Source organism: Plectrocnemia conspersa, unplaced genomic scaffold, assembly GCF_051122295.1.
Source record: "Plectrocnemia conspersa isolate PC_06_02 unplaced genomic scaffold, ASM5112229v1 ptg000006l, whole genome shotgun sequence".
Lineage (NCBI taxonomy): Eukaryota > Metazoa > Arthropoda > Insecta > Trichoptera > Polycentropodidae > Plectrocnemia > Plectrocnemia conspersa.
In genome coordinates this window covers 21,164,055-21,188,080 of record NW_028277170.1, presented here as the reverse complement: position 1 = coordinate 21,188,080, position 24,026 = coordinate 21,164,055, and the positions used below count along the sequence as shown (strand labels likewise).

Sequence of the window (24,026 nt, the reverse complement as noted above, 5' to 3'; positions counted from 1 at the left end):
CTAAATAATATAGAAAAATGTAAAATATGTTTGTTTGCAGATGACAGTTTGATTTATTGCATAGGTGATACTTATGAATTAAGTTAAAAAAGAATGCAATTTAACTAAATGGGAAAAAAATAAAAATACTATGCATTAAATCAAATTACATTGAACAGCTGTTTTGCCGAATAGTTTATATGATTTTTAACAAGCTCAGGTATTTTAAAATGAGTTTCACATGCTCACATTTTTTGATTTCGTCGTCAGTAATAAAAAATAAAAGGTAGAAAAAGCGTTTTGTGCGAAAGAATGAGCTTTCGTTTGAGAACATTCAGCTAGAAGAGAGAGCAAAATTGATAAGAGTCGCTTCAAACTGTTGATTCAACCAATGAGGTACCCCACACTCCTCCTTGGAAAGCGTCCAATCAGAGCGAACCCCGTGAAAGCCTTATAAGGAGTGTTTGAGACCCTGGAATGAGTAGAATCTAGCAGGCGGACAAGCAACTAACAGTGAGTAATTAATTGAATCCAAATATCACTTCTATAATGATCATTTTATATATTTAATATAACATATTATGTGAATATTTTTTTTTATATACATATATTCAAACATAGTTCAATCTATAAAAAATTTTTACTGTAAGATTGATTCAGAAATATTAATTAGTATACAAAAGCGAACCCAGAGATATTTTTATTGTCATTAAATAAACAATATTTTTTATCATATTTTTACACTTATATTCAATAGCTTTTGAAAGCTTTTTTTACTTTGGGTGATCTGAAACATACATAAGTAGTAGATGATGAATTATGGCTTTATAATAGATGCATATTAATTGGATATAAAATATATAAAATAGCATTTAAGACAATGTAAAGAGCATAAGCCTTGATATTTTAATTGCAATAATAACATTTTTATTATGTATGCTATTTATAATAATAAAATCAGAATTTTGTGCTCTAGATTAACATTATTTTTATTTCTTTAAATAATATTTATAATATATATATCTAATAAAAAATCATATAATAATAAAAATTATTGTAGTTAATTGTTATTATGGATTATGATACAAAAAACTTATAGCATTAGCTTAAAGCTGGGTTATAAAATCTGTATTTAATAAAGTTTATTTTTCAATCTAAAAATATGCATTAAATTTAATTATGATGTCAAGCAGTTTAAAAACTTAGAAAGTATATAAAATGCTTGAATTAATTAATAATCTTGTAGAGACCATAAACTTCAATAAGAAAACAAACATTTTTAATTATATTTCGGAACAGTCAAAACACGAAGCCATATAGGACTTTGTTCTTTTTATATTATATACAGATTTTGTATATAAAAATCTACAGTATTATAGGAGACAGTTGGGTTAAACCTATTATTATATTATTATATATATTTATTAATAAAATATATTATAAATTATAAAATTAATAAAATAATACATTAAGACATTTTAATCAAAAGCAAAATATATTATTTAAATAACAATGTAATAGTTCAGTATGCGGTTTTACAAAATTTGACGAAGAATAGTATTTTTTTAATCAGGCTTTAAAGTATATTTGCCGTCGGCGTGGCGTTGGTAATCAAAGTGCAGACGCACAGTGGGTTATGTGCAGATGTACAAATAATTAGGAATAAAATAAAAATATTTATGTTTTATTAGGATTTTATTATAATTGATCAAATTTTTTGCAAGTTTAATAATAAATTTTAAAGTAGATAAAAGTGTTTTTTTAATTTAAAAATCACTACGATATTTGATTATGGTAGCCAAACGATTTATAAATGCATGAATAAATTATTAGTGTTGTAGAGACCATAAATTTCAATAAGAAAACAAACGTTATTATTTGTATTCCAAGAGAGATAGGATTTTGTTGTCGGATTTAGTTCATCTCTATTATATTTAAACAGATTTTGCATATAAATATGTACAGTATTAGAATAGAAGCTTGAAGACTCACTGTGCTATTTGGGACAAAATGCCGTTTAATCGGGATATTGGTTTATGATTAAAATATATAATTTTAATAGTGAGATAATCAATATTAATACACAAAAATAAATGTTTTATATGCGTTTTATAGAAAATTTAATGGATAGCATGACTTGTATTTTTGCCGTCGGCGCGGCGTTGGTATTCAAAATTTTCTGCAGACGCACAGTGGGCTAAATGCAAATTTATAAATAATTAAGAAAATAATAATATTATTGTTTTATTAAAAAAAAATATTTACGAGATTATTATCAATTAATTTTTTTGCGCGAAAAAGTCATCTAAGTTTCTGCGGGTCTTGGGATTAATATTTTAATAATAAATTTTAAAGTAGAATAGAATGTTTTTTTAATATAAAATATATATTATATTTGATTATAATATTACCAGAAATCAAATCAAGGAAATAACAGTAATTTATTTTGCTATTTGGGACACCATATCTTTTATTAGGGACATCAAAATATTTTGATTTATTTATAATATTATATGTAATAATCAGACATAAAAATAATATATGTCACTTTTTAATAAAAAAAACTGCAGAGTGACATATATTGATTAAAAATTATATAACACATATTAATTTAAAATTAATTATATAGATATCTGGTGGTTTTAATACTTCTAACTCAGTTGGTATAGCTTTATCTTGTTGTAACGCATTATTTTTAAATAAAGCATATGTTAAATATAATTTTATATGTAAAAATAAATACATATGAATTCCATAATTCTCATTAGCGCTCAATATTTAATTACGTTCGTATATTATTTATTTACATTATGTATTTTAATTATGTATATCTAAGTCATGAGCGGCTCCGGCAAGGGCCTCCTGGGACTCTGGCTGTACAGAAGCGGAGAAGAATGGGCTATAAAGCAGGGGAGTCCCATCCACCAGCGTCGTCCACCTCCGCTCACCGATCCCTCGGGATCGGGAGCGATAGACGAAAGCGAGAAGACCTCCATAATATTCTCCCTGAAGAATCAGGTTGGAGGGCTGGCCAAGGTTTTGAATGTGTTCCAGGACCTTGGCATCAACGTGCTGCACATCGAATCCAGGAAATCCGAGGCGGACTTAAATCAGGTAGATGTTTACAATATTACTCACTCATTTGACAAATATGGTTAAAAATACGTGCTTTTAAAAACATATTAATAGCTTCAATACACACAGTGGAATAATTCGGTTACTAATATACGAAAAACCTGGGATTGAACCCTATCTATATGTCACAAAAAAATATCGTGATAAAAAATAAAATAAAATCGAGCTTGTAAGTTGTAATACTATTTTATAATTAATTGTTTCACTATTTTAACAAATTAGGCTAATTCCTATATTGTTGTAATGATTATTTTTCTTCTCGTGTCGTACACATATTCGGCGATCAATATATCTTTCTTCTGATCCATTTATTACCTTTATTTTTTCAAGTGGTGGCATACGTTATGGATCTTGTAAGCCACATTCCAACAAAAAAATGTCAAGGGTCGCATATAGAATTTTATAATAATTATAATAATTAATATATATTTCATATTACTAATGGGTCGATTATAATTTGACTTTATACACAAAAAAATATAATAATATTCTTTCGATATCAGTGCATCAATATCTATTTTAGTAATACAAATATCGATTGTTTAAAAAACATGTTTTAATTTTACTTTTTTTATGCTCTAAATGAGAGAAAAATAATCAAAAGAGATGGCAATTATTGTGTTCATTGTCAGGGCCGCCGTGAATGAACCCGGGCCATGGGAAAACGATGATTCCGGGCCTCAAACAAAAATAGCATTTTATATGTTTTTTAACATCGTAATATAATTTCTTCAATAAATAATAATATGTACGAGTTAACCATTTATATGCTCAAATAAATATAAAAATTAGCCACCGTTGCACCATATTTTATTAATGACGCATTACAAATTATTAAAAAGATCTACTCATAATATTTATCTGATAATTAGTCGTGTTTTCTTTACTGCTTTATTGCTGCCATATATAAAATTTCTAGTCCATGTATTAATATAAACGCTTGATTATCAAGCGTTTATATTAATACTTTTATAACAATATTACGAGTGAGAGTCGAATAAAGACATCAAAACCAAATTTTACCCAATAGGAGAGCGCTAAAAACAATTATCACTTCTCAGAAGGCAAAAATTCACGGCAAAAGCAATAAAATCGTGTCGGTGCCGTCGCAGTGGGAACGCTCGTTACCGAGCGTTCCCACTGCGACGGCACCGACACGATTTTATTGCTTTTGACGTGGATTTTTGACTTCTGAGAAGTGATAATTGTTTTTTGCACTCTCCTATTGACCGAAATTCGGTTTGAATATACTTTAATCAGCTCTTTTATATTATAAATCCATAGTAATATCGGTAAGAATAGTTATCATATTTTTAAAACATAGTGTAATATCGAAATGCAGTAAAACTATGGAACAATATGTGAGATGCGATGTCTATCTATACGTATTCTTCCGCTTATTTTACCTTGAGATGAGTTAGCATAGTTTGTATTTTGGACTTTAAGGTTCTAAAACTATTTGTTTTATAACTTTCATTTGGTTAGGTTTGGGTTTGAACAGCAAATGCACGTTTCGAAACTGTCGAATTGCGCTTCATAAACATTTTAGAGCAGCATATTAGCGCTTATCAATAAAATTATATTTTTGCTAGTAGAAATATATATATATCTACTGGTGCAACTGTATTTAAACTTCACTAGTGAATATATAACTCACTGTAACATTTATGCACCTCATGTAAATTTTCACCAATAGGAGAGCGCAAAAACCAATTATCTCTTCTCAAAAGTCAAAAATCAATGTCAAAAGCAAAAAATCGTGACTTCGCCGTCACGATTTTATTGCTTTTGACGTGAATTTTTGCCTTCTGAGAAGTGATAATTGTTTTTTGCGCTCTCCTATTGATCAAATTTCGGTTTGAATATTCTTTGAGCAAAACTCTTATATCAGAAGTATGTAGTAACATCGTTAAGGATAGCTATCATACTTTTAAAACAGTGTAATATCGAAGTACAATATGCGAGATGCGACATGTGTCTGTATTTCTTCCGTTTATTTTCTCCTTGATTTGATTTAATGATAGTTCTATAACTATATTTATTTTTAGAACTTTTATTAGGTTAGGTTTGGGTTTGAACAGAAAATGGACGTTTCGCAACTGTTAAATAGGGCTTCATAGACATTTTAGAACAGCTTATTAATTCACTAGCACCTATCAGTTAAATTATATTTTTAATTGTAGAAATACGTATATTTAATGATGAAATCGTATTTGGATTTCACCAGTGAAAATAATATAACTTTACAAAAAAATATACATTCACTGTGACATTTATATAGGTTGATGCATAAGTAACGTCATATTTTTACATTGACTATCGTATATTTTATTTAACCAACTGTGTTGTATTTGTATTATATAAACGAGAGTTTCTTCTAACATTTTTTTAGTCTATCGTCAGCGGTTGAGATTTTTTTAAAATGTCAGAGAAGAGTCGATATTTGACATTTTTTACTTTTTGAATTCGATAAAGGCTATAATGCAACTTTGGCAATCAAAAACATATGTGATGTGTACGGCAGAGGTGCTGTCGATGTTCGAAACAGTCAACGATGGCTTGCTAAATTCAGATCTGTGAACAGCTGATGAAGAAAGAGTAGGGCGCCCTTTAACCACTGATAATGATGTTCTGAATGCCATACTTGAAGCTGATCCACGTCAAAATACCAGGAACATCGCAATGAAGATGGGTATCAATCAATCTTCGGTGGTGAAACATCTGAATCGCATTGGAATGGTTTCCAAGTACGACGTTTGGGTCCCGCACAACTTGTCACCCGCAAACCTGCTGGACCGAGTTGCCACATGTGTTTCTTTGTGTGCGTGTCAAAAGCATGAACCTTTTTTGCATCGACTAGTGACTGGGAATGAAAAATTGTTTGTCTATAACAATCAAACTAGGAAGTGACACTGGACCAAGTCCCATTAACACTCCAAAGGCAGAACATTATTAAAAAAATAATGCTTTGTGTTTGGTGGGATATGAAGGGCATTATTTATTATGATTTATTGCAACCTAACCAAACAATTAATGCTGATAGATATTGTGAACAGCTGCAAAAATTAAAACTCGTAAGCAAACGACCTGAACTTAGCAATCGCAAGGGTGTCGTCTTTCATCATGACAATGCGCAATGCAATGATGACACAGCATAAATTAAAGGAGCTGTTTTAAAGCATCCACCTTATTCTCCTGATTTAGCTCCTTTTGATTTTCACTTGCTTTTATCTCTACAAAATTATTTAAATGGAAAAAAAATAGTACAACAGATGAGGTAAAAACATCACTAGATGCATTCTTCGCATCGAAACCTGAAAGTTTTTATTCTAATGAGATTAAAAAGTTGACAGAAAGAAGGGAGATAGTCATTAGCAATAATGGAAACTATGTAATTGATTGATTTAATTAAGTTTATCTGAAAATATTAAATTTTATTTTCTTAAAAAAATACTAACAAAATATCGCATGTTTATATTTATTAATACATATGAAAAAGTTGAAACCATATAATTTTACTTGCACCTGCCAGATAAATTATATTTTCACTGGTAAAATATATATCTATTGGTGAAAATGTATTTCAATATAATTTTACTGAAATGAAATGTTTTAAAAAATATTTTATTTTAAGACTGTTTTTTTTAAATGTTCTATTAGGGATAACCTGAAAATTTCTGGTTTAGAATCAGGGACGTCATTTTAACTTTTTAAATATTACAACGTATTAAATTAAATGACATGCATTTTTCTGTCCCTGACATCCCTGTTGGTACTATACGAAATTATGTTAAATCAATAACAATATTGAAAAATATTGATTCAAGATTAAATTGTTTTATTTTATTTAGCAACTGTATTGATAAAATATTTGTAATTTTAATTTTTGCATCATATATTGATTTTAAATGTAATATTTCTTAGGATAACAGCACACAAAGATCATCGTTATATTTGTTTGTTAGTTTCCGAATCTCGTTGTCATTCAAGTAGCGAAATACCAACATGAAACTGAATGCATTATTTATTTATTTTGCTACATCAAATTACTCATAATACAATCCATAAAAACATATTAATATAATTCAGCTGGTGCTGTTGTTGATTTTTTGCTCATTAATATTTCCTCCCATGCTTTTTATTTTTTATAGGTTTAAAAAGCAATGAAGTCAACAACAATTTACAAGCAAATTATAATACAAACGAAGCCGCGTCAAAAAAATACAGTCTGTCCCTTTGAATAATAATGTTTATTGTCGAAGTAATTCCTAGAAAGGGATGCTTTAAAATTTTATTTCTTTTATGCATAAAATAGGGCTAAAGAAACTTATACCTGAATTACGTCAGTACATACATCTCAAACAAGTAGCTTAGTTCAGATTCGTTATTTGAGGGTTTATTATGAATATATTCTTGCTATGATTTTTTCAAGAGTCGGTCCCTTATTAAAGAGCTTATTGTACCAAACAACACTTTTACTAATGAATGAGAAGTCATTTTACAAAATTGAGACGTTTTCGAAATGATGCAGTATTAGATTAAATTAAATATTTTTTACTCATATATGAATGGTTATTTATATATAGGCAGATATCTTGGTTGAGATCGAGTGTGACAGAAGGAGAATGGACCATCTGAACAGGATGCTGAGGAGGGAAGTCACTACTATACACTTTATGCCGTCTGGAGTCAAAGGAGACGACAACTTTCCACCTCCGACTCCTCTATCGGCAGCTGCCAGTTTTGGTACTGTAATAAGTCATAGCAAACGATTGACGAATCGGATGATATATTATTGAAGTGTTTTTTGAATAGATTTTGACGAGATGCCATGGTTTCCCAAGAAGATATCCGATCTGGACAGGGCTCAGAACGTGCTGATGTACGGATCAGATTTGGACGCTGATCATCCTGGATTTAAGGATCCGATTTACAGAAAACGCAGAGAGCAGTTTGCGGCAATCGCTAACACCTACAAATAGTATGGGTCCATTGCATTTTACCGACAATACATTGATTCGAGTCCGACAGAATAAATATTATAATGCCGGCATCTTCCTTGTCGATTTGTTGTCAGTTTATTGCATATATGTTTTTAAATGTTAATACAGTTTTGATTGATTGTATTGTTTGCAGTGGTCAACCGATTCCCAAAGTTCAATACACCGAAGAAGAGATAAGTACATGGTAAGTGATTATTTAGTTATTAATATTATTAAAAACACAATATATATGTAATACAATGATCCATTACTTTTTTAAACAATAAGTTTCGTATCTTACTTCGTCCAAAATGATTTTCGTGTATTTCTCTCGCTGCTCGCTTTGAAGCGTAATTGGCTTGATTTGTATAAAGCAGAAATCGTGTTGAATCCGACCTATTCAAACAAGTATAAGTGCTTTATGTCTGTATGTACATATGTAGTATATAGGGAGCCATATAGATCTATAAACAGTGCTGTCATGGATAAAGTTGAAAGTAAAACAAATATTGGAAGGCAAATAAGCAACAAGTAAAATAAATGAAAACGATGATAATGTTTATCGATAGTCGGTACACATACATCATATATGAAAGAAGTTTGTATATGATTAATATATACTACTTCTTGTTTATTCGACGCACGGTGGGGTATTTGCTTGATCTAGAGGGCCAAAAGTCGATTATGAAAATTTAAGCGCAGGTAAAAAAAAAGTTGCTCTGTAAAGCTGATAATTTTGCGAATAATAATCAGCAATTCCCCCACTCCTTGCATAACGCTAGCACCCCCACGATCGGTCGGAAGTCAGTCATCCCTTCGAGTGGACGCATCGTTTTCTCGGCGTCGATTGCATACTCGTACATTGGACAATTATTATAATTTTATTTGAGTACAGTTAAAAATACAAACCATTGATTGTGATAAAGCATGTTTTTGTTTCTACGTTTCATAGCTCTTTGTTGCAGTTGCTGTCATATTAAACACACAATATTGTTTTGAATAAGTACCATTTTTTAGTACTTTTTCCTATTTTTTTTTTTCTAATTTTGAGTTCATTAGTTATATTTCCCACCACTTTTTAATGTAGATTTTATATACAATATAAAGCTTGTGCCTTTCTCTTTATGATACATGTAAAATTGGCTGCGGATTTTTGCGGTTTTTAACACATTGCATACCATTATTCTTAAAAATGGGACGGGGCTTAGTCGCGAAAGTTAGGACCTAAACGTTTTAAACTATTATAACTTTTTAATTAGGTGACATGCTAACGTCAAATTTAAAATACAGTTTTATAATGATTGTGATTTTTTAATAACATGATTACTATGGTAAAATCAGTAAACCTCAAATTGTGGATCGCGTACTAATAAAATAAAATAAAAATTTGCTTAGAATTACCAAATATACACATATTTAAAAATGAAAACGATACCGAGTATGATAAAATACTAGTCAAATACTTTTTCTTGTTAAAAAAATAGCAAATATCAAACTTTGTGACATATACAATTTATTTTTTATTTTTAACACTTGATGCGGCGAAATTCGTACGACCGTTCAACACGGAATTCCTCTTCCTCGGGCCTACAATTTAAGAAATACTTAAAATACTTACTAAAATAAAATTGCATGAATTATTTCATGAATTTTTTTTTTTTTTTTTTATATTTAAAAAAAAAAATTTTCTATAATTTATTTTTTAATACTTATACCATTATATATTTGACTAAGAACACTTATGGAATCAACTAAAATGGAGAAATAATTTTGGCCACCCAGATCGGGCAAATACCCCATAGTGCGACGCAAGCGATCGCACTATGGGGTATTTGCCCGATTCAGCAATCCATCGCCTCTTTACCCCCTTTCGTGTATCTATCAGTATATAGTAAGTCACCTGTTTTATGTACTTACATATGTATCAGAAACGAAGGTAGTGCTCGCTTATACTATAAGTACCACACTAAATCATATATTTAATGCAACCTTTGCTCCATATTTTTATCTACTAATAAACAGGGACAAGTCATCTATCTCTATCCATGACCATGGTGATTCGTTGTACTTCTTAGAAAAACTCGTTAAATTTATTGAATATTGATTTATAGATATGGCTTTTATCATTTCGATATGTTTCTTGGACCAATATCACTATAGTCGGAATTCAATTAGCTGTCGTATATACAGATTTTTAGAAAGTCTTCGATAAGGTCTGTCATGGATAATTAGTAAAAAAGTGTCGGTTGCTGCGATGATTTAACTCGGTAATTCCAATAGCGGTCGATTGTCGAAAAAAATATTTTTCCCTTTCGGGAGTTCTTTAAAAGTTAAACCTCTTCGCGTATATTAATTTATGTCATACATAATGCAGATGATTTAAAATTATTTAGATGTAATTTAGTACCTAGTATTTCCCAAGTTTTTTAATTATATTTACATCTAATTCATCAATGGTGAATTATTTTTTTAATTTACAAATTATGTTGTAAATTTCTTTTAAAGATACTAATTTAAATTCACTAAATTTTACATTGAATGTTTCATTAAACAATTTCAAAAAATACACACGGTATAATAGAATAATTTCTATTTTTTATTAAAAAAGTGGACAATGGTCGGCACTTCATAAAGTTATTGTTAATCCTTACTTTTTTGCTATTAATAATATATTGGGACGGGTGAGCCGTTTAATGTGTTTTTCGATAAGCACACATATAAAATTTTCCCACGTTCACGGACAAAAGATGAAACAAGAGTGGTTCTGAAATATTTTTTTGCCGTTTTTACTGTCTTACTTAGGATTACTTCGCGTGCGTACGCGCCAAAGGTTGCCAGTCGATAGAATCCGTCACGCCAGTGTTACCAGAGTGCCGTCAAATTTTGGCTATAAATATAAATAGGCCTCCTACATATTATTAAATTTAAATTACCTAATCAAATAACTATTTATGTGTATTTGTTATAAACAATGTATGTATATATATATTGTATGCATAAACACATATGATTCAATCATTAAAATAGTTATATGTAATTTAATAATGGCTGTCGACGCTGAAAATTAGTACTTATAAATTAATTACACCGCCGGATAAGCTTATTGTTTGTTATAATACTATTACGGTTGATAAATTCATCATTATATTGCATTGTTGTAATTTTTATAAAGTTGAACCATAGAATGATTTAATTTTAGTCATAATACATAAATTATAAAGTCCACAGACATGATTTTGTGATCAAACCAAAGTAATATAGAAAAAATGGCAAAGAAATATTTCAGAACTACTTTTCATTTAAATTTTGTGGTGGTATAATTTTAATATATTAATTTGCTATAGAATAATTTTAATATATTAATAATTGTTGACAACAAAAATGAAGTGCCGACATTGTCAACTCTCGCGGATTATAAATTTCAAAGAACAATTTTTTTATAATCTTCTATTTATGAATCAGTTAATTTTACATGCAGAATTTGGTCTTTTCATATTTGCAAAAATATGAGAATAAATATTTTTTGTTACTTTTAAATCAATAATAAATATTAATTATTAAATTTAATTATTTATTCTGTGTAATTTCTATCAAAATTACATTGGAGTATAAAAAATCTGTTTCCATCTCTTGGTAGAGAGCTCACCATCAACCGATGGATAACAAGCGATCAAGATTAACGATTATAAATAACAATAGACTTAAATGCAATTTTTTGTGTACAACCGTCCTCCGAGTATGCCGTGTGTATTTTTTGCAAATACTCGCATTTTTTTTTTTTTGTTAAACGGCAATGTTTGAGCTCGATGGTGAAACAAAATGTGTCATAAAACTTACATTGTGAAACAATACTTTCGGACTGTTAAATTGGGATTTCTTGCCCCCTTTTCGATACACCACTCTCACTAAATCTCTAAATGGGTTTTGCGAAATAGTAGAATAGCCGAGGAATTTTGCATCTTGAATTTTCATATGGAAAAATCAAATATTATATTAAAATTAAATTTATAATAAAAATATTTCTGCAGAACTGATATAGTTCATCTATCGTTATAACTATATCAAAACAGAGTTCATAAGTAACGACGGATGAACGTCTTCTGGTTTAAATTCACACAAATATGTTGCAATATGGCTGTTCAATACATCATTGACGTAATCAAAAATAAATTGATAATAAATTTCAGTTGTATTTTTATATTTAGCACAGAGGAAACAAATTTGCGACTGATTATAAATTAGCAGTCAATTGTTTAAAATCACTTTAAGTTTACATAACTTTTCCTTATCTCGTGAATAATTATCGACGCGATTCGATTAGATCGAGGTTTGCTCGTAAGCGCGATATTTTATTCTCAAGTGTGAATATTGACTGGGGTCTGTATGTCAACACAATTCCAATTATGAAAAACGTGTTAGTTAATTGGCAGCTGTCGACTGAAGTATAGATTCTCCAATCAAGCGCTTGTTTGTATTTGAAATTGAATTGCGCTGCTACGGAACGATGTTTTGCGAAACTTTATATTCAATTTATTTACTTCGTTTACGTCAATTCATCGACTTAGTCATACTGCAATATATTGAGTATCATTTTCAATCAATTTAGGAGTGTCGTTTTTCGCGAACTGCACAAGTTGTACCTCAAGCACGCGTGTCTGGAATATCTGGAGAATTGGCCGCAGCTCGTCAAGTATTGCGGATATAGAGAGGATAACTTACCACAGGTAAATATTTGTGAATCTCAGAATCAATATCAGACCTGTTGAAATTACTTACTTTTGAGTAAAATAAAAAATCGGTTTAATATAGCTTTTCTGAAGACTCATTTACTGTACATTTCTACATATATAATAAAGAACTTAAATATATGGATATGGATACATTTGATATTGACTCCAGAAGTGATTTTTTTAATATTTTTTTAGCTGGAAGACGTGAGTGCATTTTTGAAGAGGAAGACAGGATTTCAACTGCGTCCAGTCGCTGGCTATCTATCACCAAGAGACTTCCTCTCTGGTCTGGCATTTAGAGTGTTTCATTGCACTCAATATATACGTCACTCGTCTGATCCTTTCTATACACCTGAACCGTAAGTCTGAATATAATATATATTTTTAATGCGATTAAGATTAATAGTCACAATAATCGGTTAAATCGCAAGGAGTCTGGATTAGAACGAATATAATCTAGACGCGTACGGTGAGGAACGCACGCCCTTATCTCTCACTCACTCTCGTCACTTAACACGCGAGCAAGCGAAAAGGAAAGTATCGCATCGTACGTGCTTGCTCTAATCACGATTTTATTTTATGGAGTGGAAAATGCAACAGCTAATCAGAACAGTTAGTTATTTTCACGGAAAGTTTTATTCTCTCTTATATATGTTCTCAATCGAATTATTTGCCTGATTTTTAACTATATGAATATTCGTAAAATATTTGTTTATTCCAGAGATGCACAGCCTGATGCATTGCAAATGCATTATTCCTTACGACGAGCCACCAAATAATTAAAGTTGTTTATTAACTTGATTTAAAAAATATTATTTCACATCATATAAGCTACACATTATATATTATATTAAGGTTTTTCGTCTGAATCACATCCGTCTATGAATGTAAATATTGCAGCCCATTTCGTACAAAATAAATAATATATAATATCACAGTATCTGGTTGTCAACTCGTACAATTCGATTGTATTAGTTTAGTGTGCGTGTTTTTTGGATAACAAGTGGAAGCTGTGGCTTACGCTGCTTTATTTAGATATATAGTGTTGAAAAGTGATACTGTGTCATTTTCTTGATCCCGTTCAGCATCAGTTTATTCCTATGATCTTGATGGGAACTTTTTGGCTAGATAAACTTCCACCAATAACCTCGGAATCACTTTTGAGAGTAAGTGGAGGTTCTCTCTATACATACGCAACGTCTGTGATAACTTTTCCAAGATGCTCGACTTTGTTATGAGGAACGCCTTTCAGTTAATCGCGTCTTCTATGACACCTTAGTTCGTAGTATTATTGAATCGGGATCTATAATTTGGAAAGCGTTAGGATACGATTCGCTGAGTTCTCGCAGAAAGTTGTATGTAGCTAAGCATTGCTTCAAACTACTGAAGGGTGCTGTTGACAATCCAGCTGTTTTGGGTTCCATAACGTATTCGAGAATCATGATCGCGTCCTCTTTTGATAGCCGCTGGGGCTAAGAAGTCTTGCTTACCGACTCGCCTATGGCTGTCATTGCATATTGACGTCAGCTACGAAGAGCTAATCCGGATCTATATCATATAATTTTAATATTTAATGTTTTTTGTTTGTTTGTTTCTTCTTTATTTACTATCTTAATTATATATTTTTTGTGTATTGAAAAAATATTTATAAACATAATTTCGACCATCATGACGCATTGGGGTAATCTGTTAGGTTACGATGGTCTTAATTTAACTTAATTACATATATGTAAAATACAAAAAATAAAAGATTAAAATAATAATAAACATTTATTTGAGAAAAAAAATAATTTGATGAATGACATGCTATTAACTTGACAATTTTTTTAAAATTTGCTTCAATTTTTGTAGTTGCCAAACGTAAAATGGATTCTAAATTTTTATTTGTCAAACTGTTTCTACTTTTCGATTTGTTAATGTTCATTATTGAAAAAGTTTGTTTATAAATATATTTTGAACCGAAAAAGCTTGTGTATTTTAATGCATTATCAACTAAAAGTTTATACTTATTTTGATCGACGCAGCGATAGAAATTCAACAAATCCCTTTTTTGTCATTTTGCATAAAGATAAAGAATTTGCATGTTGAACTGATTTTAGTGAATTTTCAGGCGCAAATAACGAAAGGTTTGCTAAATACATCAAGCAACTGATTTATTTTCTGAAAATCAGAAAAGCGATCTCTGAAGGCTATTATTAAGTTGTCAGTAGCTTCCACATACATATTTTTAAATTTTACATTAAACTTGTAGGAAAAAAGTTATGACAAGGAAAGTGTGGCAACTTTTTAGACATTAATTGGGTTATAAATATATTAATTTATAGTCCGTCCAAGATATGAACGCTCATTGCTACAGTATTGGTGAGAGAATATAATAGGGTGACCATGTGCAATTTACCGTTCAATAAATTTTTCCTATTTTAATTTAATTTGTTGAAGATAATGTAAAATATTACTTTCTTATTTATTTTATTTATTTATATACATATTTAACTCAAATACATGATAGCAGTTTTGGAATCACTCTTCAGGTTGAATATAAAAATACCAATAGAATAATACAGGAATTGTTCTATTGATTACAAAATAACACAACATGGCAATAATTTAAAATAAAAATATAACATATATTAATTTTTAATTCAATTTCAAACGTATGGTTACCCTACCATTAAAACAGCCCTGAATTAGTACTGGTTCGCGGAAAACTGTATATGTATGCATGCATGCGTACACGCACCTTGTTTCCAACACAACGATGATGAGCGTTAACATCTTGGACGGACTATACATTGAAAAGAAGCAATATAACCGTAAATTTGATTAATTTATTGATCTGAAGTCGCGTAATATCAACAAGATAAGCTAAGTTGCATAATCAATCTGGTTTTCTTATATCGCGAATAATTTAATTTTTTCAGTCAGTCGTAAAAATTCAATCTTAAAAACCGCTCTAATGTTTCCTCATAAAAAATAAGTCACCATATTCACTATCAATTTCTTTGTGAAATTGTTTAAATTGTCTGTGATTAAGGGCATGAGATATAATAAAATTAATTGTTTTAATCACAACTTTCATAACATGATAACAAACACAAACTCTCCTAATGAATTATGCAATGAAATGATTGGAACACTTTTGGAACACTTCTAGAAGTCCAATTAACATATCACCACCTTTCTTTTGGTCTATTAATGAACTCTTTCCAATTAATATTTCGCACACTCCAGACTCGTATGTTATTTCACGACCAAATATTATTAACTGGGCCCTGGAAGTGACATCAGTTGATTCATCAATAGCCAATGAAAATAAGCAAATTTCTTTGAATTCGTTGTTCATTGATTCTTTATATTTGGTGACATTGATGCGATTATATTTTGCATAGTCATTAGGTTCAACTGGATATTTTCAAAACAGTCATCATAAAACAATCTTTAATAATTTCTGAATTTTGAATATTATTTTTAAACTTCTTTTGTTTGCCTGTCAATTCTCGTTCCTAAGATACAATTTTTTGTTTACGCTTCTCCTCAGATAGTTTTGAAAATGTTGAATATTGTATTCTTTTGGGACTGCTATTAATTTCTATTGCAAATTAAGCCAACGATATTATTAAACTCCATCGCGTTTAATATATTTCTACTTATTTAATTTATACGCAAATTCACATAAAACAAACACCAATACGGATTCTATATTTATGTGTATCAAATTCGTTCCAAACATAATGCGCTATTGTATATACAATAACGATAAAAATATGTATTTAAAACGTTCCATCAATTTTGCTGAATTAATTTAATCGCAGCTGAACTTAATTCTGGTGATTATAAAAATGTATTATTACTCACAATCACAATGGATTATTTTTTCCTAGTACGTCTGGTAATGCGAGGTCTTGGATTATCTTGCGAAAATTAAAAATCTGATTGTTTCTCAAGAAATGTATTTTATTTACTCTCACTCGCTGATATTTGCGATAAAAATAAATTACCGTATTTGAATAAACGATTAATTGTGTAATTTTATCGGTTAAATTCTTTGTGACGTTTTTTTATCTATCAATAAAAATTCCAGGGATTGCTGCCATGAGTTGTTGGGTCACATGCCTCTGTTGGCCAATCCCAGCTTCGCCCAATTTTCTCAAGAACTTGGACTAGCCTCGCTAGGCGCTTCCGAAGAAGACATAGCTAAATTGGCGACGGTAAATAAAATAAAATTAGTATTTATAAAAAGCAGTGCTTGATCTATGTGTTATATTTACAGTTGTACTTTTTTACCGTCGAGTTTGGATTATGCCGTTTAAGCGATGGCACTTTGAAAGTTTACGGAGCTGGTCTTCTATCTTCCGTAGCTGAACTACAACACGCTCTTGTTACCAAGGATAAGATCAAGCGTTTCGATCCAGAAGTCACTATTCACGAAGAGTGCATCATCACTTCGTACCAAAACGCTTACTACTACACCGATTCGTTCGAGGAAGCAAAGGACAAAATGCGGTAAATTACCATATTTATATGTATATCAATTTTTTTCAATTTAAAAACACTACATTAGGCCTCGGCAACCTTTTTTGGCTGCGGGTCAAAATAATTAAAATGTGACTATTAAAAACACTGTTCGAGTCAGTGAATATTTTTGGTCCTAACAACCATATATGTGGTCTAGTCGTGACATCGTAAGACGTTAAAAAAATGATATTTGCATAACTGAAATGGGTCACTTCAAATCATCAAACGGGTCACTTGGTGACCCGCGGGTCATAGGTTGCCTTTATTTTTAGCATATGCTGCTAAAAATAAAAGACCAAAGAAAAAATAGCCGAATCTAGTTTTAAATCCCATATAAACCCTAGTGCTTTTCAATTTTTATCTTATTAGGTATTTCTGATTTAATGATTATTATAGAATTTAAATTCAGATGAATCATTACAATTTTTTAAAGTGACCCGGCAGGTTAAATTAATGCGCTACGATGACTAAAAGCATAAAAGGTTAAAGGGGACGGAAGAGGGGAGGACAGTCTCGGGTGGCATTTGCTTGGGGGCGGCATTTTCGCGATGGAACGCCCGTTTGTGTAGTGTAGTTTCTCAACTGAATGAGTTAAAAAATAAATATCCATAAATAGCTAAGAGCTAAGTTGAATATTTGAAAATAATAAAAAATTTAACAAATATTGATTCTATGCCCCGATCTATAGATAAAGTTAAATTAGATTTTCCTTATTTTTTGTTCGAGTCAAATGCCTGATAACCATTAATATACATATATCATCACACTTGAAAAATGTTTTGAACATTGCTTTTTATGTGCATATAATATGAAAAGATGAAGGGGGGGGGGGGTAGGGAAAAATGGAGCCGCCTGTATACTTCTCATTATTTATTTACATGCGAAGTATAAATATTACAGTGAATGTGTGTTTTAGGTAAAGTTATATTTTTACCAGTGAAGTCCTAATACATTTTTACCAATAGGTATATATTTCCACTAACGATAATATAATTTAACTGATAAACGCTAGTGAAATTAATGTTGCTTTAAAATATCTATGAAACTCAATTTGATAGTTGCGAAACGTCCATTTGGTGTTCAAACCCAAACCAAACCTACTTAAAGCTCTAAAGCTAATTACAGTTTTATAACATTCATTTATCTAGGTGCAAAATATAAAACAAGCCAATTTATTTCTCAGGGTAAAATAAGCAAAAGAAACATAATTATGCTATGAGATTATTGGTTAAAGTGTATTCGAACCGAATTTTGGTCAATAGGAGGGCGCAGAAACAATTATCACTTCTCAGAAGTCAAAAAATCACGTCAAAAGCAATAAAATCGTGTCGGCGCCGTCGCAGTGGGAACGCTCGGTTACGAGCGTTCCCACTGCATCGGCGCCGACACTATTTTATTGCTTTTGACGTGGATTTTTGACTTCTGAGAAGTGATAATTGTTTTTTGCGCTCTCCTATTGGTCAAAATTCGGTTTAGATTTGCTTCATTCGGTTCGTACTTATTGTAATTGTAATAGTATTGCTATAAAAAGTCTTAATTTGATTGCTATATAACTAAACGTTCACACTACGACGGCACCGACACGATTTTATTGCTTTTGACGTGGATTTTTGACTTCTGAGAAGGGATATCTATTTTTTGCGCTCTCCTATTGGTCAAAATTTGGTTTAAATATGATAATTTGAACGATAGATAACCGAGCGACGGTACGATTAAATTGCTTTTGACATGAATTTCTTTGAATTTGGCCAAAAAATGCATGTCATATAATGAAACAAGACCACTAACTGTCTAACTTTTGCTCCCTAAAAATTAATAAAATTAATTTAATGACATCCCTGCTTAATCGAGCAGCAATTAAAATCTTATCTAATAATTGAGCCAGATTCTAATATGCTACAGATCATAAAGAGTGCGCAATAGTCTTTCTAAAGTAGCGCACAATATTAATTTATTTGATTTACGGACTTTGATTGTGTTTACACATAGAGTCTGTAATGTAGCAACGTTCAACAATAAATAGTTAAATAAATATTATTAAAAACATATTTTATTGTAGATATGGACAGGTCACTTTTATTATAATTTATTTATTCAATTATAAGGTTCATACTGTTTGTGACATATTGATATTTAACCTATACTTATCATAATATATATAAATAAAAAGCATAAAGACAATATAATCATTACCTACGTCGTGTATTATGCTACAAGAAAATATAAAATGTAACATGGAATATTGATGACAGCACAACATGAAGATACTTAAAAATTTATTAAATTGAATATGTCAGTGCAATCGATTCAATTATTTGAAGTGTTGTATAATAAGGCTAAATAAAATTCAATGCTTATAAAGTTGAGACATATTCAATAATTTATTGATCTCTTGCTAAATATATATTTGTAAGTTAAAATTTGTAAACTTTTATAAGGTCATTAGCAATTTTTTTAAGCCTTGTTGTAATAATATTTAAACCTAAATGAGATTTTTGAGATATATAAATTATTGAATTAAACGAATACCAAACTTTTCCATTTATATTTAAAGCCAACAATTGAGTCCCACGCACCTTACGAGCGGAAAAGGAAAAATATTTTTAACAAAGCGAATTTATCGTCACAATGTGTACTTAACTTTTTTTCATTATTACATAAAATAGTATTAAGAAATCATACGTTTAACACCATATAATAATGAAATGTCAATGGGATATGTCATATTTTTTTAGTTTCAAGTAAATATTTAACTTATTTTACGGACATCTTTTTGGACATATTTCTTATGTTCTTACGGAACATAAGAAATATGTCAAAAAATCACTTTAGTTTTATTTTATTTTTATTTTAGATACTAAAAATAGATGCATGAAAAATAATAATTTAATACAATACGTCGTGTTAACTAATTTATTTTGTTGTTGTTCAGCATTAATGACATATACAACTACCCGAAAAACAGATGGAATAGCAAATAACTATAAGGAACATTGATTTTTATCAGCCTGTGTATGATATGATCTCACAGCTTCAGATTTATTTTTATGGGGATATTTAAATGGGTTAATGTTTGTTTACAAGTCTCAATCTCTTGAGCTGAGAGCGATTTCGGGTAATTTACATGTTGTAATAGTGTCATTAAAAGATCTCGCATTTGTGAAGATAATCGTCAGTCATTTGCAAGATATTATGTTTAATGTCTAGATAAAAAATGTTTATGGTATTTAATATTAATATAGCATATAAAAGCTAAACACAAATAATGATAGTTGTACAAAAAATTATATGATTTGTAAATAGTGATTTTTAGGTCAACTTGTACTAATATATTATCTGGCCCCTTTCTATGCAATTTCTGGGATTTCACGGTTTGCATTAATTATGCAAATAATTTCTTTAAAAAAAATATTATATAAATATTGTACCTAAGCTTATTGCGACAATTTAGTTGTATTACATTGTTTCTCAAATTGTTTTCAAACATCTTATTTTATAACATAATTTATAAGACCAAAACATAAGTACATTCAATATAAAAAGTGTTTGTTTATAATATTTTTATGATGTGCTGTTTTTATGAATGAGATGCTGTCGTAAATTGATTATGCCGCATAGTGAGAAATTTTACTTTGCTCGACGCGAATAGCTCTCGAACTCCACTCACCGCTATTCAGCGCCAGCCCATGGATCATGGATGAATAGTACAATGTTCTAAACTTTGCGAGCAGAGCTTATACAGATTTAATTTTTGTTAAATTAATTTCAGCTTCACTTTACCGTTTTTACATACATACGTATGTATAAAAGTTTACGCATAACAAAAGTACGTATGATATGCGTTCTGTCATTTAGATAAATAATATTATAATTTTCTAATAGCAATAGATATCAGTACTCATACTTGAGTCTCGAACTTGGGGCCATTACTATTTACATTATTTGTTAATGACATTGAAACAGTAATGAGACAAAACAAAGACTTTATATTGATTACTTTTCAGTGTCATGAAATGCTTTATCAAGGTCATCGATACCAGCTAAAACTCCTGCAAATCGGTGGATGTATTCTTGCCTTTCTTTATTAAGTATCTTTGTGTGACGTTTGAGAAGCATTACAAATTCAGCTTGCATATAGCTGAGACTCACATTAAATCGATAAAGATGTTCGCTTTTATCTTGAGAAATGCGCATTACTTTACGAATACTTTATGACGTGCACTCTTTATGATTCCCTAGTCCGCAGCGTACTAAAATCTGGCTATATTATATGGATTTCAGATGTAATGAATAAGTCTATGCAATGAATATTCTACATTACTTTTTCCCTGTGTATAAATATTCTATATTATGTGCTTCTCTTTTAAAAGCATTGCTGTCAACTAGCAGATATGTTTATATGACTAAACACTTTTATAAATTGCTCAAAGGCATAGTTGACAACCCTTCGGTGCTCGAGTAGCTTCAAATGTGGTTTCCAGATGGCGATCATGGTCCTCTGTTCTTGCTAAAGGCTAAGACTGGAGCACTTGCAAACTCTTGCCTGGCAATGGCCATTCGACTTGTTGATATATTTTTCGTGCACATACAGGGAGTTAGTGTAATAATGATGCTGATTTTTTTTCTCTACGTTATACAAGAAAGCATAACATACTGATACGAAATTATTATATATGATAATTTATCAATTTCAGTACGTTCGCCGAGGGCATCCAACGTCCCTTTGGAGTTCGTTACAACCCTTACACCCAAAGCGTGGAAGTGTTGAGCAACGCTCAGAAAATCACTGCTGTTGCCAGCGAACTAAAGGGAGATCTCTGCTTGGTCTTGGCAGCCATGAAAAAGATTTCAGCTCACGATAATACTGTCGACTTCAATACTATTACGAGCATGCTGAACACTGGTCTTCAGGTAACAAAATATAAATAGCAGCGTTTTGCAGCGCATTTACATTTGCACTTGGCGTGTTTTTTTATTTGCAGTGGCAATAATGATGTCTATTAATTTTATATTTAAATCGTCGGTCTTATCTTTTGCAGGTGAATGATAAAAGTCCGTCGTCGAACTCTGGTGAGACTTCGCCCAACAATGAAACTCATGAATAAAACGGTTATAGATAAGTTGCATATTATATCAAATGTTATAAAACAAATAAAGAATATATGTATGTGTATGTAAAATGTAGAAAAATTAATAAAACGTTATGTGTGCAAGCAGAATTTCGTATTATTTTTATTTTAATTTATGGTATTTTATTTATTTCTTCTTAAATTACAGAACTATCATGGACAGCTGGAGAAGGGACAGATTCGATTAAATTATTTGTACCATCTCAAGAAAATTGTGTTTTTTGGTAAAAAGCACATAATAGAGCGTTATCTGAAAGAAGACAGAAAATTTTATTTGAATTCTATTTTTTGGATTAGTTGCACTGATAAAGTAAATTAAATATGGTCTAATATTAACGGAGCATGTTTCAAAAGTTCGAGCTACAAAAGAAGACAACATGAAAATGTATGTAGGTTCATGATCTTTCAACGAGTATAAAATAAGTGCGGTTCGTTTGTTCAAAACGCGATCACTGAGGAAGTTAAGAAGGATACATATGTTCTAGAAGTTTGTTTTTAGAATTGGCAACACTTTTCCCAGCGACAGCTGATTTGTGCTTAGTTTGCTTTGCCATTTACCATGAATAGACTTACGCCATAAATTGCGTAAATTTATTTTTAAAATCGTGGTTCAGTTTTGCGAAACTTACTATTTTACGGTCGACATAAATGTTCATCCGAGCAAACCATGGATCACTTTTGCACCCCGCATACTATTGATAATACGGATCCGCAGAGACGTCGTACAGTGCGCACCGAATAAGTTGTTTCTGCTGTGGAGCGTATTATTAAGGAGGACCCGAATGAGTCAATTCGCCATCGTGGACAGCAATTGGAGCTGTTCATCTATTTTATAAAAGATTTTGCGAAAAGATATTAGTTTACGAGCTTACAAAATCCAACTCGTGCAAGAATTGAAGCCGCTTGACGAGTGAATAAAGTCCAAAAGCCATTATTGAGACGTCATTGCATCCACAAAAAGTCACTGTTTGGTGTGATTTATGGGTTGGTGGAATTATTCGTCCATATTTTTTCAAAATGATACCGGCCAATACGTTACAGTCAAAGGAACAATTACTGACTTTTTCGTTCCCCAATTAAATGGCAATAATGTGGAAGGGCATTGGTTTCAACAAGACGGCGCAACATGCAACACATCACGCGCTACAATCAATTTATTAAAGCAAACATTCAATGAGCGCATAATTTCGCGTAATGGACCTGTGAATTGGCCTCCAAGATCGTATGATTTAACACCTTTGGATTATTTTCTGTGGTCATATGTGAAGTCGCTAGTCTACGCCGATAAAACAGAGACGATGGACGATTTAGAAGCCAACATTCGCCGCGTTATTTTTTGTATACGGCATCAGCTGATCGAAAATTGGACTTACAGCATACTTTATTTGTATTAAATTGATATGCAAATTTACACAAAACAAACGCCGATACGGATTCGATATTTATGTATATCAAATTCGTTCCAATCATTATTAGCTATTGTTTGTATAAAAAAATCGATAAAATTGTGTATTTAAAATGATCCATAAATGTTGATGAATTGACTCAATCCCAGC

At 30.7% G+C, this 24,026-nt stretch overlaps 1 protein-coding gene across 1 annotated transcript; it reads left to right on the top strand.

The window, feature by feature from the left end:
* The first annotated feature begins 347 nt into the window (after nt 1–347).
* Trhn (tryptophan hydroxylase) lies at nt 348–22,557 on the top strand. Its single transcript, XM_088188012.1, has 11 exons — nt 348–492; nt 2,816–3,093; nt 7,701–7,860; nt 7,930–8,095; nt 8,251–8,301; nt 12,703–12,820; nt 13,022–13,185; nt 16,908–17,034; nt 17,097–17,329; nt 22,036–22,252; nt 22,381–22,557. Exons 2-11 carry the CDS (start codon nt 2,818–2,820, stop codon nt 22,444–22,446), a joined length of 1,578 nt encoding a protein of 525 aa, XP_088044138.1. The 5' UTR covers nt 348–492; nt 2,816–2,817; the 3' UTR covers nt 22,447–22,557.
* The last annotated feature ends 1,469 nt before the right edge of the window (nt 22,558–24,026 follow it).

What these genes read in the sequence shown, in the direction of transcription:
- Trhn (XM_088188012.1), top strand. Translation starts at nt 2,818, where the DNA reads ATGAGCGGCTCCGGCAAGGGCCTCCTGGGACTCTGGCTGTACAGAAGC. An exon ending in GAAGAAGAGATAAGTACATG is followed by an intron (nt 8,302 to 12,702) that starts GTAAGTGATTAT and finishes CAATCAATTTAG; the next exon opens with GAGTGTCGTTTTTCGCGAAC. An exon ending in CCTTTCTATACACCTGAACC is followed by an intron (nt 13,186 to 16,907) that starts GTAAGTCTGAAT and finishes TAAAAATTCCAG; the next exon opens with GGATTGCTGCCATGAGTTGT.